This window comes from Doryrhamphus excisus, chromosome 16, assembly GCF_030265055.1.
Source record: "Doryrhamphus excisus isolate RoL2022-K1 chromosome 16, RoL_Dexc_1.0, whole genome shotgun sequence".
Lineage (NCBI taxonomy): Eukaryota > Metazoa > Chordata > Actinopteri > Syngnathiformes > Syngnathidae > Doryrhamphus > Doryrhamphus excisus.
Genome location: NC_080481.1, coordinates 5,295,802 through 5,313,961, shown reverse-complemented (window position 1 = coordinate 5,313,961; position 18,160 = coordinate 5,295,802). Strand labels below are relative to the sequence as shown.

Genomic DNA, 18,160 nt, shown 5'->3' with positions numbered 1-18,160 from the left:
GGGGGGGGGGTTGGATGTGGGGGAGGGGTTGTTGAGAAGAGCGATAGTGCTTTCATGTTGTAGTCCCTTTGCTCCTGTCATTAAAATCTTGGTGTCTAGTCTTACATTTGCTAATCAGGTTCTGTGCTCAGAGTTAGTTTTTCCACCTTAGGCTCCTGGCCAAAGCAGACCTTCACACCTTCATCAGCTCCAGGCTCGATCACTGCAAAAACATCTACTTTGTAGCATGAAAAGTGTTAGCCTGGTTATATTAATGCAAATAATGCTAATAGCATAGCCGTCAGTGGAAAGCATCCATGAAAGGAAGCTGTTACAATAACATGGACACATTCAGCCCGAAACACAACATGTCTTTATTACCTTATATACAACTCTTGAAGCTAAGTTGACTTCCTGTGCAGAACGGCGAGGAATTTGAAGCGTTTGAGATGTTTGCACTTCCAGCAGGACTACACCATGTACAGTACGTGCAGCGTAGCGTTACACGTTCGGGACATTACACAAAGAAAGGTCGTTAAAAGTTTCAGGAAAGAAATACATGTGTCTCCTTCTTTGCGTTGACATATGATGTTGTTTCCATGGAGACAGCCAAGCTCAGCATCATGCGTGGGTCCTCACACGTATCTACAGACTATATTGATGTGATATTGAGCTGCTCTGCTTGAGCGGGTCCCAGTTTGAGTCCGCGCGACCAAAAAAGTGGTGGCAGGTCAACAGCCGTGTACTAGATGTGAATGTGCATGTGTGCCAGCAGCAGGATGAAGGTCAGACTCCATAAAAGCATCAGAGAGGGGGATGGAGATGAAGATGATGAGTCAGAATCTGCCTGTATCTGGAGGATGTCCTCTTTTATCGTGAGGATCTCCGCTTTGAGTCCGTCCGTCCTTCTTTCTTTTCCTGCCTTCTCGTCCTTGTCCGCTAACTCCGCCTCCTTTCTTGTCTCCGCCTCCCGCTGAGCTGTTGTGAGGACTTTTGGGGGCGTGGCCCTTGGAGGAGGCGTGTTTGGGGCAGCGAGGTCCTGGGATGGGGCCAAGGTGCTGGTGGTACTGGTGGTACTGGTGGTACTGGTGGTGGTGGTGGTACTGGTGGTGGTGGTTGCAGGAGTCATGCTGGCGTCTTCTGGGTGGAATGATTGTGTTGTTGCCGGAGGAAGAACACCCTGCTCTTCTTCCTCTTCAGGCAGGAAGGCGGGGTCTGATGTCTCAAGAGGAGGAAGAACAGTTGACTCCTCTTCTACAACTTCACCTTCATCCTCCTCCGTATCGGGAACTAAAGAACCAAAAAGGAAAAGCTGCATCAGCAAATGAAGATATGTCCTACACTACTTTTCACAATATGTCGAGGGCCAATAAAAATGGCCCCCGGGCCGCACTTTTGACACTATGATATCATCCAATTCAGATTGAGACACAACAAAAGTTCAAACCACATCTTCAGAGCACAGTTTGACCCTGGAACAGACTGTTTCTATTAACATGGTGTCCAAATAGCAACACAATGGTGGACTGTGTTTGTCCTTTCGCTGTCGGTCGTACCGCAGAGGTTGTTTTCACATCTTAGAAGTTTGTCCGGACAACTGGAGCAGGAGTCTCCTTCCACGTATGGACGCTCGCCTTCATAGTTCCCCCTACAAGCACACACACGGATCAGCATGCAGACAATCTGGCGTCCGCCAGGGGGAGTGCTTGCTTAGCTCTAGGACAGGAGTGTCCGCTGGGGTCAGCATGGTGAAAAATGAATGGGATGTTTGATAAAATGTTTTTGTACGTAGATATGCAAAGAAGTTAAATATATTTCATCTCAGCTTTGTGTGTGTGTGTGATATAAGTGAAAAAGCACATGATTAGTATGAAAATCGATCTTTAATTTCCCAGATATTGCAACTTTCTCCTTAATCTTCCTAGATTTTCTTCTCCAAATATGATGACTTTATACTCATAGTAATTTGTGTTTATTCACATAATATTGTAACTTTTCCCCAATGGAATTTCCCCCTGACGACAACCATATTTCACCTCTATGGTTGATATTATTTTCCCTTATACTAATACTACACGTTTATTCTCGTAAAATTGCATTTTTTTTTTAATCTGGGCTGTTTTTCCCAAAACTATTTCAACCTTCTACTTGTCAATTTCCAATGTAACTGGCATAATATTATTGAGCTTATTATTATCACTTTTTCTGGCAACCTAATTTTCCCCCAAACAACTTTTAAAAATCACAATACATGAGGATAACAATAATAATTTTTCCTTAAACATTTCAACTCCATGCTGCTGAAATTACGTTATTATTCCTCATAATATTATGTATGTATTGTTGTAACATTTTTAGGATGTGCCCTGCAGCAGCAGCAGTAGTAGTAGTAGCAGCAGTATAGCAGCAGCAGCAGCAGCAGTAGTAGTAGTAGTAGTAGTAGTAGTAGTAGTAGTAGTAGTAGTAGTAGTAGTAGTGCTACTGACGCTGGGAAGTAGTTGCACACCAGGTAGGAGATCTTCTCCCAGGACAGACCCTCCATGTGGTCACACAGGTGGAAGGCACAGCCCACCCTGTGTGTGTCTGACCACACCATCTGGAACACACACACACACATAAACGCAGATACAGTATATTCCTTACATTTGTCTAGGAGGTGATATTTTTGGTGCGATCTGGATGAGGTGAGGATGCCAAATGTATTTCCAAGAGAGCCATATCCTACTTTGAAGGCTGAGTACTAAAACTAAAAGTGTGCATTTTTCAGCAAGACCAACAATTTTAGAATATAAATCGTCTGAATTGGATGGATTAAAATGTACAAGAAAGTAATTTTTTGTGTTTCACTTGAAAATGTCAGCAAAAAAGAGATATTCCTTTTTTTAATATAATTTGTTATATATATATATATATATATATATATATATATATATATATAATATATATTCCCAAACTAATATTGCAGACATGAGTTTTGTTTCTCGTAATATTACACCTTTCATAAACCCATTTTTCCCAACCCTATGCTGTAAAATGGTGCGTGCCAGCATTGTTAATGTGCGTGTGAGAGACCTGTGTGTAGTGCCCACACATCTTGTCTTCATCGCAGCTATTGTTGTGGAAGTCGTAGTTGAGATGTTCTGCAAACATGACGACACACACGGTCAGACACGTGCACACGCGTTCTGCTCACACAGCTGTCATGAATTCAGACCAAGCTGGGCTGGGCGGCGCTCCACCTCGCCAGCGAGCTACGGTCATCAAACCTTTCCTGAGTGCAGCGCTGACCTTGCCACTTAAGTGCTTCAGCTGCCACGATTGATAAAGATGAGTCCCACTCACCCAGGAACCATTTCTCCATTGCCGCACGCAGGTCCAGAGGCCCGGTGCCGGCGTAGAGGTTCTCTCCGGTGTCCTCCAACTCCGGGTTGTGGTTCCAGATGCACTTGGCCGCGTAGCCCTCAGCCAGCACCTTCAGGTTGCGGTCCCATTTCTGAGAGGCGAGTCAGCATCACTAGCACGCATGTCAGGCTAAACTGGAGACTCCGGGTTATCCAGAGGTGTGCATGTGTGTGTATATAGGTGTCCTTGGTGTCCAAGGTGTCCTGCCACTGGTTGTACGGGGGGAGGGGGGGGACACCCCAATGAAAGCGCCTCCCCTCAACGAAATAAATGCCTCTCCTCTTAAGACAGGCATGGCATCTGTAAAGGAGTACAATTCCCACAGCACATGCAAATGCCAGAATAGACTAATTTCACAGCGTGTGTGTGTGTGTGTGTTTAGTAGCCCATTCATGACACACAACACAAACAAAAGTCATCGGGTGTCCTGCACATTCCTCTCCATTTTGTCTCCAGGCTCTCCACATCTGGACTTTGTTAGTTTGGACTTTCTCTTTCGACATTTTAGTCATGTGCCACACACACACGTCAGAAAGAAGCAATAAAACATTGTTTACATTTTCGAGCGTTTCTCTTTTGGGAAGCTGCAAACTATCTTTATGTGTGTTGATCATTTCCTGTCTTTGTGTTCTATGCTGGTCGTGAAGGTTTTCGGCTTCTATTGAAGTTGTGTTTGGCTGAAGGTGCTGATACAAAGCCGTGATGATGTGACGTTGACGACATGTACTTTTCATTATCAGCTACCAAATATGTATTATATATGTATTTTGGTCTTTTCTCCACTGTTTGAAGCATCATAAAACGTTGCTTATTACTACTATTTTGTCAGTGTGACACTGAGCTTGTCAGGGGGTCATGTCATATAGGATCCCAGTAGGGCACTGAGATGTTTTTTTTTTATAAAATACACCATAAATCTCCACCCTCGGCCATCTCTGTGTGGAGTTTGCATGTTCTCCCCGTGCATGCGTGGGTTTCTCCACTTTCCTCCCCCATTCCAAAAACATGCTAGGTTAATTGGCCACTCCAAATTGTCCATAGGTATGAATGTGGGTGGGAATGGTTGTTTGTCTATATGTGCCCTGTGATTGGCTGGCCACCAGTCCAGGGTGTACCCCGCCTCTCGCACGAAGACAGCTGGGATAGGCTCCAGCACCCCCGCGACCCTCGTGAGGATAAGCAGTAGAAAATGAATGAATGAATGAACTCCATAAATCTCTAGTGGTGTAAAGGCTAAATCTGCATTCTTCTCCTTTTGCCCAAAATGCTCAATTTGACAGCCTTCTCCCTGAGATAGAAACACCCCATGTTGAGACTCTTCTACTCCTGAACCATAACACGCAAAATGCTGAAAATGTGTTGGCTGTGCTATTATTTTTTTGACAACTACACCACACGGTGGTGCTGTTATGAAACTCCAATGTTTCAATCCGGTCTGATCGACTTGGGTTCTCACACGGCTCACTGCACTCTAAAAAAAACACCCACTGTAACTTTAGGGTGTTTTGTCAAATCACCATGGAATTTGGTTCACTTCGCAAAGACTGACAAACACCCGTGTGTAAAATTCCAGCAAGATTGGTTGAAGAACATGAACGCCATGAAGCGAAACATCTAAGCGTTATTGAGCATTGTCAGTATATGGGTGTGACATCCTAGCATGTGTTCCAAAGCATTTTGGCCACACCAGTACAATTATTTCAAGTGGTTTATTCTTGTTCCAAAAATCATGTTCCAAACCAATCTCCTAATGGAAATATTGTGTTTTCGAACTTTTCTAAAGTTTGCATCACTATTTGAGGCTGCGAGTGGTGTGTGATAGATGTCACATGACCTCGCCCCAGGACACACACGATGAGACAAATGTCCCAATTTGCAAAAGTGCACAACGGTCCCTTTCTCCGAGCACAATAAGCTGGATTGTGACACAGTGAGCTCACTGGTGTCATGCTAGCCGTCTTGCCGGGCTAGGGAGGGAGGGCCGGGCCGATAGAAGATTTTTGACTTTTACTTCAAACTGTAGTGTTCATCGTTATTGTAAATCGCAGGAGTCCAAACTCCTTGCCGCCCAACTCCATGCAGGGCGGCAAGCAGAAAAATGCGGAGATCCCTTTGATATTCATCACATACAGTACGTAAGTCTGAACAGACGCAAACGTGAGACAAGTCACCTTAAATAGCATTCATGCTGGTTCAGTGGTGGTGTCCATGTGTGTATTTATCACATCATCTTCCACTTCCTGTAGTTCATTTATTAAAACCAAAGTTTGTTTTCATTGAGCGGAAGTGTCGGCGCCATATGTGCGGCGCTGAGGTCCACATAGCCTAGAGGAACGTGAGTCTTATCCAGTGCATCTCAACACGGGGACTACACCGACTGTTTTTGCTTGTTTGTATGGCGGCAAGCCTGCGCTGTCAATAACACACACTGGGCGGGGCTACAACAATTACAAACTCACAATTAATCATAGCTAGAAATATGTTTTTATCTTTAAAAAGTATAACCGTTTGATACACAAATACAACAATAACTACTGTACTCGGGGTGTGCAACACAGCCCGTAATTGTATTTGTATTTGTTGAAGTCAGAAAAGTATTTGTATTCAAGTCAAATTTTAAATACCCCCCCCCCCCCCCGAAAAAAATGAATTCATAAAATAAAATAAAAAAATAATTACAATAATGATAATTAGGAATAATGTTTTTTTCATAAATCCACCAATGAACCTGTAAGGAAAAACTAATAATACCAACAGCCATAACCTCATGGATGGCTAAAATTGGGTTGGGTATATTGTGTTGTTCCAAGCTGCTGTTCCATGTGTAAGCTATAGAGGGCAGTCAGGTTCAGCATGCTGGTTAGAGCAAGTGTTTGGAGGAAAAACACCAGAATAAGACATGGAGGAAGTGTTCACGCCGTGACGAGAGTCAGCATGCAAGACAGGAAGTGCTGTATGTTGATGTTACAAATGAATGGCCAACTGAATGCAGCCATCCTGACGTCTAGTTATTCAGCCGCCATTACAATATCATTGTCAACATGACTCCCCCCCCACACTTAAAGTAACTTAAAGGTACCAAATACCACCCATCCAATTCTACACAAGTTCCCAAGCCTTACTTAACCGCTTAAAGCCAACGTGAACATTACACTGTCAACAGCCTTAATGTTAGTGAGCTAATGCTAAAAGAGCCAACAGGAGAACGCCCAATTGCAGAAGTAAATAGCAACTAAATGCAGCACAAAATACGGATGCAACTCAGTTAAGCCTCCTTCGTTGCTGGGAGGGGCAGGCAGACCCCCGCCCCCGACTGCTGAACACCAATCATCATTCCATTGGCTGATCCGGGCCTGCACTGCGGTGTCACCAAGAAATTTCATAAAGTATTTGTTCCAATTCATTATTCATAAAATAGTCATTATTCATGCCGTTCCGAATACCGTATTGGAGTTCAGCGTTAGAAATGGAATGTTTATTACGAGCGCCGATTTGACCCACTGTTTGCTGGTCCTTGAACGCACCTTCTACGTTCTCTCACACATATAGCCTGTTGTACTGTATTTTTAGCCTTTTTTCTTTAACCTCATATTTGCTCCCAAATGGTGACACTATGTGGGAATGCATCAAGGTCTGGGCTTCTTGAGTGCTGATGTGCTTACTTGTGGTACACAACCTCTCTGAAAAACCAGCGCTAGTGCTAAATAGCGGCCATCGGCTATGCTGGTAACGAGCAGCTCCTAGCCCAAATGTTAGCTTGCAGTTCAAACCACAAAAAAAGCTGGCAATTAAAAATCACTAGTTAGTTGGGACACTGGTATGCCAAAGTACAATTTCAAAAAATAGCTGTGGTGCGGTGCTTCAGAAACTTCTCTCTTCTCCCAGAAGCGACGTACTTGGCGACAACTCACCAGTCACATGCAGCGACACAAATAACTTGTTCTTGTCGACCGAGGCATCAGCCAGGGTTTTGAAGCTAAACTTAGCACTCAAAACGACAATTTCTTTGTTCATTCCTGTTCAATATTTGTTCCCCAGCTGCTGCTGCTGCTGGTCTTACGGCGATGCAGAGGGTCAAACAGGACATGCAGATGTTAATCGGCAGGAATTATTAACGCATTAACTCCAACAGACCTAATGATTAATCATTCTTTTGTTAAATAATAAAACAAAAAGCCCTGTGATTGGCTGGCCACCAGTCCAGGGTGGACCCCGCCTTTTGCCCCAAGACAGCTGGGATAGGCTCCAGCACCCCCGCCACCCTCGCGAGGATAAGTGGTAGAAAATGAATTAATGAATGAATAAATAAAATTTATTACAAACACTGTATATTGGAATTAGATAGATAATATAAATAAAAACAAGAAATAATGTATTTATATTTATTTTTATACATATTGTGTGTAAATGTGTAAATATTTTCATATAATTTTTAAATATATAATTTTATAATATATTTCCAACTACATTTCAATTCATAGCTTATTCTCACAAGCATCGCGGGGGTGCTGGAGCCTATCCCAGCTGTCTTGGGGCGAGAGGCGGGGTCCACCCTGGACTGGTGGACAGCCAATCACAGGGCACATATAGACATTCACGCTCACATATAAATTATATAATACTAAGTTATTTTTTTCTAAATAATAAAATGTACCAACCTTAGAAATAAAATATATATTGTATAGTATATTTATATAAATATATTTTTAAAATAATTAAATTAAATCAAATCAAATAGCTGTATGTATATTATGAATTGACATGATATAATAATGTTAATACATAATTGTGTCATGCATTTATGGCGATATGCCCATACTTCAGGGATACCTCATTATTCCCCTCTTTTCTTCATGCAGCAAAGACACCCAAGGCCGGTCTTACCAGGGGCAGCATGGCGGAGGCGCTGGGCGACACCTGTCCTCTGTAGTGATTGTGGAGCTCCACCAGCAGCTCCTCCTGCTCCTCGCTGAGGCTGCTCCAGGCTCCAGGCACCAGGAAGGCACCCAGCACCAGCCATGCCCACAGAGGAGCACCTCGCCTCCTCTTCAACCCCGACGGAGCCGCAGTAGCAGCCTGATCGGAGGAGAATCCATCCTGGACCTCTGGTGGCAACGTGACCCCCTGCTGGGTGACCTTCTGGAGCTCTGAGGTGCCCCGGTGTTGCATGATGGGAAACACCGTCCTTGGAGGTGGGGGGGCTGAAGTCGTCCAGAAAGGTGGCGAGTGTGTCTGTGTGTGTATGAGTGCAGTCAAAGTGTGTGTTGTGTGTCCTTCCCCAGTGCAGATGTGCCCCTCGCTCGCGCTCACAGCCGCTTTAAGAGCGCCGAGGCCCTCCTCCCCACGTGCACACACACACAGTTCACATTTCACACAGCTTTGCACAACAAACACACACTTAAGCACACATCTCCTCCTCCGTCATGCCTCCCTCCTCTTCATCAACTTGACTTTGTTAGCGCCACTTTCTTTGCAGCAACTCTCAAAGATTTTGTATTGATTGAAATTGGTATGTACAGTATATATGAATGGATGTCAACACAGACAGAAATCACAGCAAGACATATTAGACAACCTTTTGGTGGTGAATATGTATTGGTAGCTAACATACTGGACATTGGTAGCTAACATACTGGACATACGTCAGAGACGTACAGCATGGCTATAAGTGGAAGCTGCGTAACAGGACACGCTAAATAACATGTGTGTCTATGTATGGATACTATGTATGGAAAGGGAAAGTTAAACTAAGCACTTTAACTTGACTTTGTGTGCACACTATGCACTGTACATCACTACTGTACGTCACTACTGTACATCACTACTGTGGTGTCGTACAGACAGTGCATGCCTCATTAGGACTTTCTAAATACAGTCAATTTTAGCACAGTCAACCTTCTACATGGCTCAGGAGGTAGAGCAGGTCGTCCTGAAAGCGGAGGGTTGGCTGTTCAATCCAGGCCTCCTCCACCTCCACCTCGCCTCTGGTGCTGCCCACACTGGTGTGTGATTGTTTAGTGGTGGTTGGCGAATAGGCGTTGATTGGCAGCCATGTTTCCCTCACAGTCTGTGACTACCGCTGTCGGATGCCACTAGGGTTGGCCCATCAATTTTCTAGACACGTATAAATTCTTCCAATGATGAGAAAAGGATTTATACCGGTATAAACGAGAATTTTAAATGGGGAAAAAAGCAGAGTTGATGACTTCATTAAACTCATTAAATTGAGTTTAATGAAAATTTAACTTTAATTTAATTAAATTTAATTTAAATTGCTGAAATGACGATAAACACCAGGGAAAGTTGGCGGAACCTCCTCCTGCGGCGCGTGAATGGAAGCTCGCGGGGTGAAAAAATTGTCCATTGATCTTTTGCATCATTAAATATGAGGATTTTTGCATTTAATTAACGGGCATTTTATTCACTAACCCATGAAGCACACACACTGTGCTGGTAAACATGAGTGTAAAATGTAAGGGGAAGGTGGGAAAACGACAGATTTGTTGGAATTGAGTACATCCTTGGGTCCATACAATACATATGCCCAGCCCTACTAACGACCACCAATGTGTGACTGAGGAGTGAATGAATAATTCATTTTAAAGCACTTTGGGTACCTTAACGTAACACCCCAGTAGTCACTTTTACATTCCTATCATTCTTTGTTTCCATCGCATTGCAGGCACATGGCCGCCACGAGCACAGCAAGCTAGCGAGCTAATGAGTTAGCTACTGCAACTTACTCATTCTAAACTGTGTTGGAAGGAATGACAAAGAAGCCAAAAAATGACCACTTCCACACAGATGTGAGATCTGTGTCAGCTCTGTGTGGTGGGAAAGTAATGAGATTTCATGTTATTATTGATGCCGATTGTCTTTCAATCATTTTTGAGTCATAATAGTTCATAGTCATCCACAAAAAAGCGATCATGTGTCGATTACGTTTAGAGTGAGGAGTGATATTAGAACCGCAATATAGCAAGGGATGACTGTATACAGTATTATACAGTATATACAGTACAATGCCGGCCACTAGCTCAGCATATGTAATGCAGTTGAAAGTGTTTACAAGTCGATAACAAAGATCTTCCTTAGAGAGAGGAGTAAACACGTTAAATCTACTTTTAGTCCATGACAAATCTAAAATATAAGATAAACACGAAGATTTGTGGGATGGTTTCAGACAGCATCAAGAGAACAAAGTGAAGCAGAGAACCACAACAAAAGTGTGGAGAAGTTCTGAATGTTCCCTGCAGGGTGGAGTCGCCTGAGTGTTTGTGTGTTGACACAACACCGAGACATGTCAGCTGATTTAGCCACACACAACTTTGCCTTTGCCACCAGCGATTCTTCTCGCCGCTTACCAAGGTGTCCAGCTGCGGGCGGAATTCCCCTTCCCTCACATACTGGGAATGATGGGAAAAAACTGGCCCGAGAGCCTCCTCCATACATCCCACACACGCACGCACACACATCATGAGAAGACTATGCAGTGGTGTGTGAGCACAGCGGGCCCCGCCCTCGTGATTTTGTTGTCATTGACGATCTGCTAATGATGAACAGATGACTCGTGTGTGTGGGTTTGTGGACACAAATGAAACACACACCATGGTACGCACCTAAGGTGCTTTAACATCAACTTTCAGTTCACTTGAAACGCTTCCATCTTGTCCATTCTCACCGTGTCCACTCTGGAACTGGTCTCGGTCTCAATGTGTGTCAGAGCAGACTTCACTGCCTGGTGCAAGTGAACTCTGATGATGTCACGGTTCTGGAAGCCAACCCCTCCTTAGAGTCCACGTCAAACATTTCAGTAAACATCTGGACCAGTGCTGCTAGAAACCGGGAACTGGTTTCACCGGAGGCACACTGGTGTGTCTGCAGCTAGTCTTTGGTTGCACTTGGTTGGTGGCTTCTACTTGGGTGTGGTTCTGCTGGTCTCATCCCTTTGTTCACTGAGATAGCTCTGCCTTTGGTTGGTTGTGACGGTTTACTGTACATGGGGTTTATGTGGTGCTTGTGTTCTACTTCTTCATGGTTCTACACATTCTATTTTGCGCTGCTTTAGTCGGATCTACCTTTGTATAATTATGGTTTTGTTGATTCTTCATTTTTTCCACTGGTTTAGTTCTACATTTGTATAGTTATGGTTTCATAGATTCTGCTGTTTTAGTGGGTTCTATGACTGGTTTATTTAGGTCTACCTTTATATTGCTGTTGTTTTATTGATTTCACTGGTCAATCCTACCCATGGCCATCTCTGTGTGGAGTTTGCATGTTCTCCATGTACATGCGTGGGTTTTCTCCGGGTACTCCGGGTCCTCCTGCCACATTCCAAAAACATGCTAGGTTAATCGGCGACTCCAAATTGTCCATAGGTATGAATGTGGGTGGGAATGGTTGTTTGTCTATATGTGCCCTGTGATTGGCTGGCCACCAGTCCAGGGTGTACCCCGCCTCTCGCCCAAAGACAGCTGGGATAGGCTCCAGCACCCCCGCAACCCTCATGAGGATAAGCGGTAGAAAATGAAATGAAGGAATGATTTAACTGCTTTAGTTGGTTCTAGCATTGTAAAGCTGTTATGGTTGCATCAATTTCAATGGTTTGGAAGGTTCTACCTTATGGTTTTGTTGGTTCCACTCATTGCTGTGGTTTCATCGGGTCCCCAGGTTCATTCGGTTGTGCTCCTGTACAGTTGTTATGGTTTCATTGACGCTACGGGTTTAGTCGGTTCTATGTTTGTTTAACTAGTTTATTTAGGTCTACCTTCGTATAGTTGCTATGGTTTTATTGGTTCCACTGATTATAACTTTGTATAAATATTAATAAATATTACGTTTTCATTGGTTTCCCTGGTGTTGACGGTTCTAATTGCATGTGGTTCTCGTTGTTTCATCAGCGCTGCTGTGGTTCTACTAGTTTGCTTGGCGGTTTTATTGTCATTCATCCCGTGTGGTTCTGAAGGTGTCTTGTCTCGAGTCATCAAAACGAGTAGTTCTTCATTTGTAGTATCGTTGTAGTTGCACTGGTGTTGATGGTCCTGAGTGTGGTTCTATGGGTTCTACGTAGATGTGGTTATGTTTGTGTGTGGTTCCATCATTAACATCTGACAAGGTCACCACAAACAAGAGTGGACGTTTAAAGCCTGTGTCCGAGCAGAGCCTCACAGCACTTTGTCATGATGGAGTCATGCGGAGAGACGAGTCCAGAACCACACCCTGAGAGAAGGGGGGGCAGACTGGAAAGGGGTCCCTGTGAGGGTATGGAGGAAGGAGAGGAGACAAGATGAAGGAAATGTAATGAGGAAAATGATAAAAGTTGTTAAGAAGACATGAAATGAGGACACATTAGATTAGGACATGTGAGGAGGACACCACTGAGGGACCCGCCCTGATTGAGGGGATTTCTGCTGGTCCAGAAGTTGATGTAAGAAGTCATGTCCAACATGCCGACTTTGCCTAAGTGTGCTGCCCCCTCGTGGACACTATCATAAAGACGTGTGTGTTGTGTTAAGACAGTGAGGACCACGTTATAATAAATAAAAATAGACTTTGCTCTCAATTTACACGGAGAAACACAGGTCATGGGTCGTAAGACCAAACCAAGATGGCTTCCAGAGCCAAAATAAGCATTTAAGGTGTCACGTGACGTGTGAGGTCAGGTATTGTCTGTGAAAACCTGTCCTAGGATGGCGAGCCGAGTGCTAAAAGGCTGAACAGGACAGGACAGCAGGGGCAGCGTCTTCCTCTGGCCGGGCTTCAAGGCAATGCTCTCTGATTGGCCGGGGAGGGGGTCTTCTGCGTGCAAGGTGGGCGGACCCAACCGGTCGCCGAGCAGAATGTCACGCAGCTCCTGGTGCTCGAGGGCGTGACGGCTGCAGCAGTGGAGTGCCGCCGGGTCCAGCGGGTGGGCCTCCGTGTTGAAAATGTAGCCCCCCGCGCTCAGGATGCACCGGCCGTCCTCGCCGCCCTCCTCCCACGACTCGGCCCCGCCGCCGTGCAGGAAGTGGTCAGGGTCAAAGAGCAGATACAGGTACTTGATGGTCTCGGCCAGGAAGAAGGACTCCATTCTGTTGTCCAGCTGGTGGTCTCGCATGTCTTTCACCTGAAAACGCAAACATCATCAGGTCGACGTCTGACTGAGGCCCCGCCCACCTCACTCACGCTGGCATAGCCACAGGGCGTCTTGGCGATCCTCTCGATGGACTCCAGGGCATCTAGGCCAAATTGCAGGTAGGTGTGGTCACCCGTGGCCCTGAACAGGTACATGGCGCTCTCGATCAGCTCTGCACACAAAAACATGGCCGACGTATAAGATCTAGCTGCCATTTTGGATGTTAATTGAACAGACCTGGTCTGAGTGGGTAACCCTCCCTCTTGTCCACGGTGTGACCCTGAGGGATGCTGTAGAACTCAGGGAGACCTCCAAACTGCCTCCACACCGAATAGTAGTTCTGGAAGGTTCTAACTGCTCCGTGCAGGTTCCCCAGCAGAGACTGAAACAAACACGAGCGCCAGTGAGGCCTTCAGTGAGCGCGTCAGTCACACTGCGTGGCCGTGGCTACCTGTAGACCGGGCCAGAAGGCCTCCAGAGACTGGAAGACGGGCATGGAGACGGTTCCTTTGTGCATATGGACCCACAGGTACCAGTCGTCAAAGCGCGTGTAGTTCTGAATGGCGCGGTCGTACGCTGTGAAACAAAAGAGATGGCTCAGTCATTCCCGTCAGCCAGCGGGTCACGTGACTCACCCTGAAACATGTGCAGCAGCTCCTCGTCCTGCAGCAAGATGGCGCCTTTCACCAGATACTCAAAGTAGGAGTCCACACCGGCGCCGATGCCGGCGTCCTGCGCCACCCACTTCCTGGTCACTATGTCGATGTGGTTACCAACCTGCATGCACACAACATATTCCAGCAGGAAGATGCTTTGCTTAATTTGGTCTCAACAACATGTTGACAATAATATCGTTCATGTGCGCTGATGATGCTAGCCTGGTATGAAGACTATGGTGGGTATACTTGGCACTAGGTGCCATACAAGGCTCCTTGCAGTTTCAGTAATGTCCACAAGGGTCAAATAAAGGTCAAATCCCGGATGCTAGATCCTAGATGCTTGCTTTTGGAGCGTAAGATATGACGTTTCAGGGACCATGGCCCATAAACCACACAAAAAGCGGGGATTGCTCTTAACTAATGTGGTGTGTTGATTGGTGGACACAAGCCTGGCTTGCTGAGGCGTGTGGACGTACGAGTCCGATGTCCGATCTGGTCTTCCAAAGCATTCTCAGGGCCTGGCGAGCTGCATCCTCAAACGTGGCATCTCCGGTGAGACGGCTGAGCGTGGCGAATTCCAGGATGAAGGTTCCAACGCCGGCGGTGCAGGTAACGGGCGTCTCGGTGGGACTGACGCCCCGCAGGAGGTTGACTGTGCCGTATGGCATTCCGGTGGGAGTCTGGAACGCTGGAAGACAGGAACGAGTCAGCCATGTTGATTTGTGTCATACTTACGGCAGATGAGACATAAAGTTGTGCAGGTGTGAAAGTATCTATTACGGGTTTGTGTTTAAAAGACACCATGACACCAAAGGAAGTTCAGATTGGTATTTATAGCTGCTGGTGTCCCACAAGGATCGGGTCTAACACCCCTGCTACTTCATTTTAACCATGCTTGACCACAGATTTCATTACCAGGGAGCAGCTTCCTGGCGGCGTCCTCGGCCATCCTCAGAAGTGGACCAGAACACGGCCAGCCGGGCTCCAGCTGCATGCCGGCCTTGCCTGACAGCAGGTGGGCCGACAGCAGACCCCCCACCACTGGAGGAAGGACGTATTCCAAACAGGATGTCTTGTTTATCATGCATAGGCTTCGTGAGAACGTGAAGATGGCGGAGGGGGGAGACACGTACCCCGGATGTTGGTCTCAAAGACGGATGCGTTGACATCGGTGTCGAAGTTGACAGTGTCTTGGAGCAGCAACGCCACACGCTGGAACTCTGTTTGGTTTCCCAGCACCTTTGCAGTAAGACGGCTCAATCAACCCATCAACTAAAAACACAGCCCAACAGGAAGCTGGCTTTGTGTCTCACCAGCAGGGTGTCGAGCGCGTCGATGAGCGTCAGTGAGAAACTGCACAAGAGGAGGAGGAAGGTGATGACTGGCACGCCCCAACAACAGCTGCTAAGAAGGCAACCTTTGACCTCACCTGCCCCAAGTGTCCTGGCCATCACAGGTGAGGGGGCGGAGCTCGTCATAGGGGAAGGCGTTGTCCAGGTAGCTGTTGTAGGCGTGGTAAAACATGCCTTTGATTCGCTGTCTGAAAGGTTGAAGGGTATTTTTGTGTGAAGATGAGTTTAAGTGCACTCAACAACATCATGACAGTATAACGTCAAGAATCAGAGTCCGTGCAGATGTAGTTTTCATATGATATGGGATGTATTTTCATTCATACACGTGTTTATTAGGCGGATTACTACTTCATCGTAATTTGCAACTAAAGCCCTTAAAATGGGAATTGTGCGAAATGCTTTTGCTTTTTCCGGGTGAAAAGGAACACACGTCGTGCTGCCACACTGCAGTGTGAGCCATATGCGTGAAAAATATCACACTGTTTTCCCTGGACTTTTTGGTCATCAGAAATTTTAGGTTGCTGAGGCGATAACATGGGGCGATAACAGTTCGTCTTGGGGGACCAAAAGCAATATTTTCCTTTCTAAAATCTGCTCTTAACTCCTTTCATAATGAGGGTGGAGAAATTAATGAGGTATCGAATTAAAGTTCAAGTCATGCTTTATCAGATAGAATTAATCACAGACTTGATTTGACTAAATTGTGTATACATTGCTTCAAGAAGTGCTTTATAAAGTTGTAACCTGACGTCATGCATGTCCTCCTCAGTGAACTGATGACTCGGGGCCGCCGTCGCGACCCACAAAAGGAGCAGGACGCGCACGGGAGTGTGCATGGCGACCGGAGGGATGGCCGAAAGTGTCCAAAACGAAACAAAAAGAAAAGAGTTCGGAGAACGTGAAAGGAAAAGAGCGATCACCGCTGAATGTCAGCAGGAGAGCTAAGCTAAAGGCACCGGCTGGCTTGTGTTGTTGTCAGACTGACAGGAAGCCGGAGGTGGAGACTCTGCGCATGCGTCATGCATGCTGAGATGCGTTCAATGACAATCTGTAAACTGGCGGTTGTCGGTTAACTTAAAATTGTGCTTTTTTTATCGATTCGAATATGTGTGTGTGTGTGTGTGTGTGTGTATAACACATTGCTCAATGACAAGACAATTGATTTCATTTCATAACTTCCCTTTTGGCCATAGATTTTTTTATTTGATTTATTCTACTCATCTTTTCTTGTAAGGATGAGTAACTTGAGAACTTTATTCACTGGCTTTGTTCGTTGCTGTGAAATATCATGTTTATGAGCCCCATGATATGAGATCCATCCTTCTCCTATCCAGCCATCTCCATTCCAGGGTTACGTTGTCCACACAGCATCTTTTTAAAGATGTGGCCAGGGTTTTGAGAAGATTTGCCCAGGAAACCTTACGACTGCATACCATGCAGGCTAGAGACTATTCCCTGTAACTCAGTACATTCTTTCCTATTTTTGCTAGCATAGTGCCTCAACTGGTCATCACAGTCCTTCCATTCAACCATAACCTCTCCAGCTGGGCACATGGTGGACATCCTGTGAACATGAAGCATTACACCGGTAAAATCCCTTCCCTTTTTTGCAGGCCATGTAAACACAAGCAGCAGCTTCAACTGCTTCTGAGAGACAGTTACCACAACAACGAATCTCACTTGGCCTTTGCAGCATTTGTATAGTTTATAGCGGCGTCCGTCCGTACAAAGGAAGGTCTATATCATGATTGACCGCACCCTGGTGTGGACCAGATGCTTTCTGTCGGTAGTTTGCATGAAAACAAATGAAGCAGGAAAGCATTCAATAAGAGTGGCATGATGACACACGCAGATGACAAGATGGAGAAAGTTCTTCTGGCTGTCACGGCGCTGTCAGGCAAGTCATTCTCACAAGACGTTGGGTGTTATAAAAAGTATAACCATGTCGCTATCTCCAGGTATATGTGTTGTGCCGTCGGGTGCTCAGCGCCACTTCCATATCATTTACGCGCCAAAGAGCTGGAATGAGGCGTTGGCTCACTGCAGAGCGTGGCATCACAACCTTGCCAGCGTGCACGGCGGGGAGGATGTGAAGGCCATTATGGACCTGGTGGACCGCAGCAGGATGCCCAATGGAGAAAAGGTGAGAGCATGCACGCATGTTGTCTTAGGTCGTCCAAAGGGAGTTTGGCCGCCCACCTCGCTCTAAACTCTGGTCAAATAGTCTCATTTTTTAGTGCCACGTTTGTGCTGTTTTTAACGATTTAAGTCTTGGCCGATTACCTAACCAGCCCCCCCACCTTGTTCCGAATTATGTAATAGGCCAAAACTTAAATTGTTAATAACTCGAACACAAAAGTGGCATCTTCATTTTAACTGCTCAAAACAGCACAAACGAAGCACAAGACTACTTGGGTTGAATTTGGAGCATGTTGGGGGGCTGGCCGGTTCGGTAAAAACTCAAAAACTCAAAAACGAAAGCAGCACAAACATCACAAAACAGCACTAAATCTAGCACTAAAAAATGAGACTATTTGACCAGAGTTTTGAGTGAGGTGGGGGGTGGCACACGTCCTCCTCACGACCTCCACGTGGTTCCTTGCAGTTGGCCTGGATTGGACTCTACGACGACAGGCTCAGCTGGACGTGGTCGC

The 18,160-nt window shown here is 45.8% G+C and overlaps 2 protein-coding genes across 3 annotated transcripts; both read right to left on the bottom strand.

Moving 5' to 3' along the window:
- Nucleotides 1-339: 339 nt before the first annotated feature.
- On the bottom strand, nucleotides 340-8,655 carry LOC131104862 (peptidase inhibitor 16-like). Its single transcript, XM_058052466.1, has 6 exons — nucleotides 8,266-8,655; nucleotides 3,322-3,472; nucleotides 3,052-3,119; nucleotides 2,466-2,575; nucleotides 1,536-1,627; nucleotides 340-1,269 (listed from the first exon to the last, which is right to left on the bottom strand). Exons 1-6 carry the CDS (start codon nucleotides 8,548-8,550, stop codon nucleotides 725-727), a joined length of 1,251 nt encoding a protein of 416 aa, XP_057908449.1. The 5' UTR covers nucleotides 8,551-8,655; the 3' UTR covers nucleotides 340-724.
- A 3,343-nt stretch (nucleotides 8,656-11,998) lies between these two features.
- On the bottom strand, nucleotides 11,999-16,486 carry edem2 (ER degradation enhancer, mannosidase alpha-like 2). 2 transcript variants are annotated; one of them, XM_058051596.1, is made up of 11 exons: nucleotides 16,256-16,367; nucleotides 15,584-15,694; nucleotides 15,468-15,507; nucleotides 15,288-15,393; nucleotides 15,070-15,195; nucleotides 14,631-14,842; nucleotides 14,131-14,272; nucleotides 13,947-14,071; nucleotides 13,733-13,877; nucleotides 13,546-13,667; nucleotides 11,999-13,486 (listed from the first exon to the last, which is right to left on the bottom strand). In XM_058051596.1, exons 1-11 carry the CDS (start codon nucleotides 16,258-16,260, stop codon nucleotides 13,040-13,042), a joined length of 1,581 nt encoding a protein of 526 aa, XP_057907579.1. In that variant the 5' UTR covers nucleotides 16,261-16,367; the 3' UTR covers nucleotides 11,999-13,039. The 2 variants fall into 2 exon arrangements, with proteins under 2 accessions (XP_057907579.1, XP_057907578.1); XM_058051595.1 differs by having other exon boundaries at nucleotides 12,003-13,486; nucleotides 16,251-16,486.
- Between the last annotated feature and the right edge of the window lie 1,674 nt (nucleotides 16,487-18,160).